Consider the following 10,903-nt stretch of genomic DNA (forward strand, 5'->3'; position numbering starts at 1 on the left):
TCGCTTTTCGGCTAGTTGTTGGTTTGAGGAAGTTTACACTCCAGCAAGTTCAACTAAACTTGCTCCCCGAGATGGTTTCTCAAACTCGTTGATCGTTTCTCCTCATCAAACCACATTTATTTGTAAAAGTGAAAGATACTGTTTGTACATACAAACTATGAAGCGTAAGCTGTGTGTTGCTTGTCCGAGTATGTTTTTTGAATAGTATATAGTTGTATAGTAATAGTGACTTTTTACCATCAATAAACAAGTCAGCCGGCTGCGGGTTCGACTCCAACCTGTGGCCCTTTGCTGCATGTCATTCCCCCTCTCTCTCGCCCCATTCATGTCTTCATCTGTCCTATAAATAAAGGCTTAAAATGACCCCAAAAAAATCTTTAAAAAAAACAAGTCAGCTAGACATGTTGTTTTCAACTAACTCATGGTGTTAGCATTAATTAGCCAGCTAGCTACAGCTGATAAAATCTGCTAGCAACAGTTGTTATTTCAGCCAACAAAGTCACAAGTTCTCCGCTAGAAATGGGAAGCCAGCTTTTGTCGGTCTCTGTCTGAAATCAAGGGCTCATTCATTCAGATATTACTATGAATTTCTTTGATTAATCTGCCCCTGTTATCATTGTAAACTGCTCATATGCCGAGGTAGAAGGCAACACTTTTAACTACGGTGGACGGGGCCCAGCAAAGGGCTAACTGATTTACAGGAACGGGATTTTGTCTTTATTGTCTGTTCGCACAGGAAACCTACATGAAGACGGCACAAAAAGAATCATCGAAAAGACTGCGACTGACTGCTTAACCAAAAGACAAAAAGAAACCAACATGTTCACCAGAGCTTGGTACCCATAAGGCCTTGCAGGGGCCCAGTGGGTGGGGTTACAAGGAGGCAGAGATGAACCTGACCAACCACAGGCGGTCACCCGGGGATATAAGCTCCACCCACCACTGATCTTCAGGGTGACTGACAGCTGGACCAACACCTCATACGCCAGCATCTGAACCTTCATTGGCCCACAGTACAGGTAGGAAACAAAGGGGAGAGGAGGCAAGACCTTTTACATCGCAAGTTCTCAACGTTGTTTGTCAGTATCAGCATCTTTCCTGGTTATCACCCTGACTATGGAGCTGGAGGAGGGGTGATGAAAAGGGAAGCTGAAGGGTGAGGAGTAGAGGTGTGGGAGGTAGGGAATGGTGGCGAAGGGGCTAAAGATGTTTAAGAAAGCAAGGTAAAGGGGACATTAATGTTAGTGTTATAGAGGAAAGAGGAGGAAATCAGGGTGAGAGGAGGTGTCGGCCACATCTAAAAGTGAAAGGGATTATACCTGTTGCATCCTTTTGGCTGCATCCCCCCTGCATCAATGATCTTTATCCAAGAATGATGTCTTTGTTCATCTCAATGCAGTCATAAAAATGTGGCACACAATTTCAGACAGTGTGTTCTTCAAAGTATTCGTGGTGTTGCACTTGGTTGTACGCACAAAAGGTGATTGAAAGTAATTGTGTGAAGAGTGACTCAAGTTTAAAATAGAAGTTCAAACCCTGCATACTTTCTCACCTCTGCACAGGCACAATTGCTGTCTGAAGTGGGTGTAATTGTCAGATTGTTGGCCTTTTAAAGGTCTCATGGCATGAAAATTTCACTTTATGAGGCTTTTTAACATTAATATGCGTTCCCCCAGCCTGCCTATGGTCCCCCCAGTGGCTAGAAATGGTGATAGGTGTAAACCGAGCCCTGGGTATCCTGCTCTGCCTTTGAGAAAATGAAAGCTCAGATGGGCCGATCTGGAATCTTGCTCCTTATGAGGTCATAAGGAGCAGGGTTACCTCCCCTTTCTCTGCTTTGCCCGCCCAGGGAATTTGGCCCACCCATGAGAAAGAGAGAGACATCATGGCTTGCAAACGAGCAAAGTGGCAGTTGGTCAAGACCAAGGAAAATAACAACGGGGAAAGCAAACAACACACGCGGGAAATTATCTCCGGTCTCCGGGGTGAAAGTCCTGTGTTTTCCCCTCAGACACACATTCTTCCTCCTCCGGTTGCTATTGGGCAAGTGTGCGGAGTCAAACGTTTAGCTCCACACACGTTGAGCCACTCCTCAACTACTGCAGTCTGGGCTTACTCGATCCGGTAGCAGATCTGTACTTTGAATGAACTGGACAATGTAATATAATGGACAATTCCGCTTCCAACCTGTAGGGGGACCAAAGCAGGAAAAGTTCTCTAGTGTTGCTTTAAGGGTTTTTCCTGGAAGCATTTGTGAAACTGTGAAAACAGTATTGGAAAACAAGTTCAATGCTAGGGATAACATTTTAGCGAAAAAATGAAATACCAGGATGACTGAAGTTACTGTAAAAAATGAATGAGTAGAGAAACAAGGGGAAATAAATTCACAAAATTATAAACGTACTGTAGAATTAGTTACATCTAACCGGAAAAGACAGGCTGGATGTGATGATGTCAGTTTAGCGGCTACTGTATGGAACTGAGTCAGTTGTGGTTGCTACTAGCAACAGAATGTTCTACTGAAACTAACTGCTGGTGGCAGAATAAACATACATACGTAAAAAACACACACATTGCACAACAGGGATTCCAGCCACCCACAGAAAAACTTACGGCTGTACGATTAATGGAAATCATGTTCCTATGTAATTTGTATGAATCACCAATCTGCCACTGTTCCCCATGATTCGTGTGAATGTGATATTAAGCAGCACAAGCACACAGGTACTCCATGAAACTGCAGCAGAAGCAGCTGGCAGATCAGTTATGTGTTACCACATGAGCCACTGAGGTACAGCGGAAACACAAACCAGGGTGCTGCTAATGGTTCAAATCAGACAAGGCGTAAAAAACAATAAGTTGGCATGAGGCAATGTGTACTATCTGTTGTATGAAACTTTTATTCCGTATCAAAGCTGATTATATCACCCAAGAACAAATCTTCTGTATCATGGCTCTTAAGAAAATGCCAAAACGGTTCATAAATGGAAGCATGTATGTGCTTTGCAAATTTAGTGGTAATCTGATTTATAATATTCCTGAAATTTCATGCGTGCAAAGTGGAAATTTAGGCCACTTTGGGTGGGTGGGGTCCATCCTCTGGACAGCATGTGTTCTTTTTCATTTCAAGGCAATCTGCCAATTATTTTTTATTGTGATTTTCTTTTTTTTGTGTGGAGTTTTTGGCCTGATGGTGATGCGAGATGAAAGTCATTAAAACTTTTTCTCCCATGGACCCTGAATAACCAGCAGAAATGTTATAGAAATCTAGCCTATATATATATATATATATATATATATTGTGTTTAAAGTTAAACATTTAACCTGAAGGTGGTATTATAGATAGCACATGAAGTGTCCGAACTTGGAGCCTCGTAAAGGTCCCTTGTACAGTTACAATCTAGTCCATTTTGTGCTAGATTGGACACTAAAATATTCACGATTCATCCTCTGTGGACTGAACATCCAGAGCGAATACCGCGGCAATCAGGCCAGTTGCCCAGACATCTTGCTCTGTCTTGTCCACAGTGTCAGTTGCCCCAATAATAGATAAGCTTCCTCAATCTTTTGTGTTGTACACAGCAAAATTGTTTTCGGGTCAGAGGGAACTTGGGTTGTCGCAGTTATGAAACAATGAAAAGAACTGCTATAGCCAGTTTAAAGTTCTACCACATTTTGGGTGAAAGATCTCACTCACAGAAATGAAAAAAGAACATCTAATAGACCTAACACTTAACACTCTCAAACTAACCGTGTTGGGCTCATATTATTGTAATATGTACACGTTGCTCAAAATTTAGACACATTTTCAGTGGAGGATCTGTGAAATGTTAACTGTCTTTGAAATGACAAAGACAATAATAAGATATTTTATTGATGAGCATATTGGTACTCAACCAGACACCATAGCTAGGTTATGTTACTCTTGTGGATATATTTCTCATTAAGTTCCAGATGTCTACTGTGGTAATAAAGTTTATTGCCCAGGACATTCATAGACAGTCTGTCACCAGTTAGATCCCTCACTAATGAAAGATTAGTTCCCATCTTGCTTCTTCCACATCCTTCAGAGATTAAACAGACGGCAAAAATCTCTCTGAAATGAAAGTTTTTTTGTACTAGTGAACTACAGATTCTTCCTATTTAAAATTTGTATCTCCCTACAAGGAATTAAAAACAGAGAAGCTATTAAAATGTGATTTACAGTACGATATGTATCAGTAAAACACTCTTGGTTTTGTGTGTGTGTGTTTTTGAGTGGGCGTACATGGGCCAAGTTAAGTGTAGCAGCTTCATTGTGGTTTTCTCTTTCTCTCTCTCTCGCTCTCTCTCTCTCTCTATGTCTACTGTTGCTATGGAAACCAGTCCTACTCATCCCTGTTCGCTGAGTCAGGAAAAGGAGGGTGTAGTTTGACTGTGGTGGTCTTTTATCGGAATCACTAGGTGGCATCTCAGACCCGTCTACCAAACAGCATCTAGCTGCTCATAGCAGTTTGGAGATTTCAAATCACATTCGGTGAAATCACTCTGAAAGACGTCCCCTTTAATAAGCAGCATTTTACTGATGTCTCATTTAGACCTGTAGCTCATTCATGTTATATTTTATAATGTAGACTATGATTTGATGTGATATTTTTCGGGCTTTTTAATGACTTTTATAAGATAGTACAGACAGACACAGAAAGAGGAGAGAGAGAGAGAGGGATGACATGCAGCAAAGGACCACGGGATGAGCTCAAGGATTTTTTTTCTTTTTGAAAGATCCCAAGATAAAGAATGAAATGGGCACTTGAACTTTCTGGGGAAAAGTGCATCTTCAGTAGTGACTTGCTAGGGTTGAAATTGAGTCATCATAAATGTTTAAACAGCTCTGCTTTTCTTCGCATCATATATCGTTCTCCTTTTTTATCTCCATAATTTATATCCCAGTGGTTTACACAGAAGATGAATCCATCAGTATTTAATGTCCCTGGCCATGTGACTTAATCAGATTAAAAGAATAGTTCAACATTTTGGAGAGCATAATTTTTTGATTTCTTTCCGAAAGTGAGATGAGAAGACGGATATCAATCTCAATCTCATGTCTGTGTTTAAGCACAGAGCTGGGGTCAGGATGTGGTTAGCTTAGCTTAGCTTAGCATAAAGACCGGAGGCGGGGGGAAACTGCTGGCCTGGCTCTCAATTCCATTCACAATGAGTATCTGCCTATTTTCTGTCCCAGCTTTTGAGTCTGTATATGTGAATGGCCTGTAACACATCCTATGTGTCAGCTTTATTATAAAAAACAGCAGGATTTTCAGAAACGTGTGACATTATTTATACAATATCCAGAATGAGGTAGGTTCTGGTGCTCTTAAATGTGCAGCAGGCAAACAGCAGGATTTTCATGCACCCAGTTGCCAGTTTATTAGGTCCACCTAGCTAAAACTAATGCAGTCTAATGCAACAGTCCTGCAATAAATATTCAAGGTTAAACTGTTCAGTTTCTTCTTTTAAAGGTCCCATGGCATGACAGTTTCACTTTATGAGATTTTTTAACATTAATATGCGTTCCCCCAGCCTGCCTATTGTCCCCCAGTGGCTAGAAATGGTGATAGGTGTAAACCAAGCCCTGGGTATCCTGCTCTGCTTTTGAGAAAATGAAAGCTCAGATGGACCGATCTGGAATCTTCTCCTTATGAGGTCATAAGGAGCAAGGTTACCTCCCCTTTCTCTGCTTTGCCCGCCCAGAGAATTTGGCCCACCCTTGAGAAAGAGAGACATCATGGCTTTCAAACGAGCAAAGTGGCAGTTGGTCAAGGCCACACCCCCACTTTCCACCTTGTCTGTTATTTTGTCTACCCTTTTTTATATCAATGGGGATATAAGGTAAATAACACATCTCTTGTGTTTATCTTCCCACAAAAATATATACAAGCATTCAACCACCTCTTCTCTTGGGAACTATGTTTTTCTCACAGAGTCCCCCCCCACCCCCCTCACTGTGTCTGTGGGGGCTCACCATAATGACTGAGCTGTAATTAACACAACACGATCAGGGGTAGAGTCTAGCCTACTCTGGATGGCATGATTCACAAGCACACATTTTGTTGTAGATTTGAGCGTGTGGTGTGTGCAATATTGTTTGTAATATTTGTATTTTGGGCAAAGTGCTTTTTTAAATAGCTCCTTTGTGAGTGGCATTTGCTATAATGAGTCCTTTGTGATTGCAGTTTGCTTCTCCATAAAAGAGGACAGTTAGAGCAACAGAGAACAGTTGGGCAAGTCCATAGTAATTGAAGCAATTGCAAATGAATCCCATGGGATTGTATCTTCAGTCTGAGCTGAACTGAACAGAGTTAATGGCATTTGTGAAAAACTCCCGTGTGATTCACTCCTGGGGCCACATTACAGAAACATCCGAATGAGAAAATCCCATCTTAATCCCACTTAAGAAAGCAATTTAGAGTTTTTTTTTCCAAGACAGAGGGAGTTTTGCTGAATGCAATGTCTGTTGTCAATCAAGCTGTAATATAACAATCTGTAAATCACTCCCAATCTGCTGCAGAGGCACCAGATAACTTCATCTGATACAGTAGCATGATTCAAGATTGACTTCTCCCTGAGCTAATTACGCAACTTTCACTGTTTTGTCAGGAATTGCATAGTCATGACTCGCTTCATAATTGGAAACATCATTTTTTTCATAAACTGGAATGTGGGAAAGTTTTGAGCTTTTGTGAATAGTCCATTATGCCACAACTCTGTGTAAAAATGTTTCTGCAATTGCCCAGGCATTGTTCCAGGAAGTAGACTTCAGGCTAACCTCCAAACTGCAGGAATATCAATGTAACTATATTGAATATAAGTAAATTCCAAGTTAATTTACACCTGCAACACAACATCCAAAGAAGCAAACTCTGAAGAAGAACGTTGGCACACTGTGAGCTTCAACAGGTAAATGCACTACAGCATGTAATATTAGACTACACATTGTAGTTGTAATTTGATTAAGGCAAGACAGTGGGTAAGGCGTAGCTGTTGTCATCATGCTGTGATTAAGATAATGTGATTATGTGCTTAGTTAAAGCATAAACATAATCACTGAAACATATTGTTGTCGCTGAGTGACATGAGAAGACATTTGCAGGGAAAGGAGCAAAAGTCTGACAAATACTTCTACTTGGACTGCAGAAAAATCTATGAGAGCTAATGCGGGGAATAAATAGAAAATTACAGGCAACTAAGTTCACGGTAAAAAACACATTGATTTTTGAGTTTACCAAGTTTGTAAGGGTTTTATAAGCAGCAATGATAAGGTAGAGTCTTGCAACTAAATTTAAATATGGAAATTTCCCAAACTGGAGAGGTACGTTTCAGTTTAGTTCACTTTATTTTACCAGGATAATCCACACAGTTTTAAAACTGCTTTCCAGTGAGCAGGTGTACTGGATTGCAACAGATTTGTTTTCATTTACTTTAGTTTGTTCCTTTGTAAATCTGTCAAGCTGATAATGGTGCCATATTATTGCAGGCTGCTCTTGATGTGAGTATTGATGTGATTTCCATCTCTACAAAGCCTTTGCTGTTGACATTGCGTGACCATTAGGGGCCATTGGTGAAGCTACCTGAACAGTTCTGTCAGGTATGGGGGAGGAAATGTGGGTTAAAGAGCACTGTCAGTAGAGTTATTTTAATTGTCTCCACTATGCTGTCAATAACACTATGCTGTCAATAACAGCCATTTTCATAAGTTAATTAGTCTTCATCTTCATGTGATCCTTCGGAGGGAGGCCTGTAATGAGATGTGCAGCTCTGTAGATCACCCGTTGAATCTGATCTTACCCTTCTGTAGAGTTGGGAGTTGGCAGGCCATTCCACATTAATCTAAGTGAGTAAGGAGAATTAGGCTTTGTTGAGGATTTCCTAGAGGACTCTAGTTTAACTTGCATAAGGCAAAACTCATACATTTCACTATTTCCAACCAAATTACAGTAATTCCTTCCCAATTTGACGTTAGCACCTCTTAACACCTTGTCTACACAGCCCACGTAACGAAAGCTGCATTTTAGCAGAGCTGCAGCTTCTGTCTTCCTCATGTACAGGATGCATTCAGACACATTATTAAGTGTAGGTCACAATCACTGTAGTAGTTACTTGCATATAAAGGAATAAAATAGATTTGTAAAAAAAAACGTGATTATGTGTGCATAGTGCAAACCAAATGCAAGCCAAAACATACAAGCGTCAATCCCTACATTTGTACGGCATCGTCAAAAAAAGTATACTGGTAAATGGGAGCATGGAGGGGAATTATTACTTTATTTAAAGCATAACTCTCGCTAGCATATTTAGGACAAAATCGCCACTTTTAAGATTTACCATATTTTCGGTCAAATGGCCTTTTGAATGGGAGTGCTAGGGGCACTTTTATGCTAGCCTCAAAATAGCTATTTTTAAAACACTAAGAAGGCTCGACACAACATGAAACTTTGCTCGAAGTATCACCAGGGGCTCTACACCATAACAAAAGCATTGACAACATTGTTTGTGTACCCAGAGTTTACTAAAAAAAGTTTTGAACAACTCACCGTAGCTCTTGTTGTTTCCAACCGCAGCCATTTCATCAGTCAAAAACAGTCGATTTCCGAATGCAACGTAACAGGGAGGAGAGTAAAGACGGAAAGCTCCAAAAACTTAGTTTCATATAAATGCAGAGATTATTTCTTGTTTTGTCGTCATTGAAAAACAGTATTGATCTTGTAGTTGAAAAGGAGCCTTATATGGAGTCCGTTCATTCGCATTCGAATATCGACTCGTTTTGACTGCCGAGGTGGTAGCAGCCGGAAACAACAAGAGCTACGGTGAGTTGTTCCAAACCTTTCTTTTTAGTAAACTCTGGGTACACAAACAACGTTGTCAATGCTTTCGTTAAGGTGTAGAGCCCCTGGTGATACTTTGAGCAAAGTTTAATGTTGTGTCGAGCCTTCTTAGTGTTCTAAAAATAGCTATTTTGAGGCTATCATAAAAGTGCCCCTAGCACTCCCATTCAAAAGGCCATTTGACCGAAAAACGAAAATACGGTAAATCTTAAATATGCTTTTAAAAGAAAGTGTGACTCGGGTACATTCACAAAAAGAGCCTAGGTTGCATTTTGGCGAGAGTTACGCTTTAAAGCTATAGTTCCACATCATAAGCATGCTTTCCCAAAATGTCTACTATTTTGTTAAAATTGCCCAACATATTGGGCATTAGTTGCATTATTGTGAACATATTAACAGGATCCAGAATGTACACCGAGGTGTGTTCATCCACGTCTTCTCTATCCATCTTCATCTATCCGTTTGCTCCTCTGCTGTCTTCTCTTCCTCTCCTCAGGTATCCTTTCTTCATCAGCGATGGCAGGAACAGTCGCCATAGCAACAGAGAGCCTACAGTGAAGTGAGAAAAAACGTTAAGGTTGAAAGCTGCACTTCATCCATCTTTGCCTCACAGCGTCTGTCTTTCTCTCTACATCTGTGTTTTCTTTTCTTTTTTTCTTCACATAGATTGGTTTCCTAGAGCTTCTCCCGGAGCTTTCGTCTGTTTCTTCTATCTATCCCTCCAGCTTTATCTCTAATCCTTCATCTATCCTTCTGTGTACTGGAGTTAAGGGCCAATTATACCTTCTGGGTCTGAGAAACATGGTTTATGATGCACACAACTACACTGTGCGTGTGTGTGTGTGTTCTATATGCTCCACCTCACTTGTAAACAGGAAAGGATGTGAGTCTTGCTTGAGGTAAACAGTGCTTGTTAGTTGCATTATTTACTTGCTGTTAGGGATGTTGTGGGTTGATTTAAAGCAGAGAATCAAAGTCAAACAGGGTGTCACCTGCTGGAAGGCTGTCCAATTATTAGGTGGCTTTCATTATACTTACTATCCTGCAATTTCAAAAATCTAATGTATTCTTAAAATACTAACTTTGATCAAGGTTTTACGCTTGTGCTGAGGGAGGGGCGAGAGGGTGTATGTGTATGTGTGTGTCTCTCTGTTTTAATCTCATTCATATATTCATCAGCAGGCAGAAGCGCTGACGCAAGTGAGAGGGAGAGGAGGCATGGCAGTGAGAGGCAGAAAGTGTGAGATAGAGTGCGGGGAGGAGAACGAAGTCCAGAAATGTATCCATCTATCCATCCAGGGTGCTAATAGTGATTTTTGGTGTAGACATTAAACATATACATAAACTTACTGTAGATGAAAAGTTAATGGAGAGATGTAGACATTTAGAAGACAGGGAAAATCTATTTCCATTCTTCTTATTTAGGATCAAAGGGCAATTTAATCCTCAAATGCAGACCAAAATAACATGCTACAGCAATACAAACACCACAAATGTATTTTTAGCTTGCAAGCTTACATGATAGTGCACCTAGCTCTCTGGCGCGTCTCTTTTTACTTTTGTGCTGACATCATAAAGAGAGAAATGAAACAAAGGAAAGTGTACAGAAAAGACAAAACCAGGCAAACAGTGGAACATGCAAAAAATGATGTACGCCTAGAGATGAGGAAAAGAGGACGATGTGAAATAGTAACTGAAGGATGGAGAGAGAGAGGATGACAGGACAAATTATTGACCTTTGACCATGTCAAGAATTACCCATTATTCACCAGAAGCATGCCCATACTGTGGACAGCTGGCTGAATCTCACAGCTAACCAGGTGTGACATGCGTAGGCTTTTTCACAACTGTAAAGGGCTGTTGTACCAGTAAGAACAAGATGATTACATGCTGGATAGTTAGTAAACAAGACATGGAGATGCACACAGCAAATTGTGTGTGTATGGGTGTGTATACAGGCTTGTCTAGTTTTTATGTGGATGTGACCGAAAAGTAATTTAAACAGGAATTCATCCCATTCCTTTTTATGTGAAAATATATTT

General features: G+C 40.5%; 1 protein-coding gene across 1 annotated transcript in view; it reads right to left on the minus strand.

Moving 5' to 3' along the window:
- Window positions 1–1,004, minus strand: part of ccdc17 (coiled-coil domain containing 17) — a 35,059-nt gene extending 34,055 nt beyond the window's left edge. The window contains exon 1 of the mRNA XM_028586599.1: window positions 828–1,004. Within this exon, the coding sequence (XP_028442400.1) occupies window positions 828–1,004 (177 nt within the window). The remainder of the gene's footprint in view (window positions 1–827) is intronic.
- Between the last annotated feature and the right edge of the window lie 9,899 nt (window positions 1,005–10,903).

The sequence above is a fragment of the Perca flavescens genome, chromosome 9 (genome assembly GCF_004354835.1).
Source record: "Perca flavescens isolate YP-PL-M2 chromosome 9, PFLA_1.0, whole genome shotgun sequence".
Classification (NCBI taxonomy): Eukaryota; Metazoa; Chordata; class Actinopteri; order Perciformes; family Percidae; genus Perca; species Perca flavescens.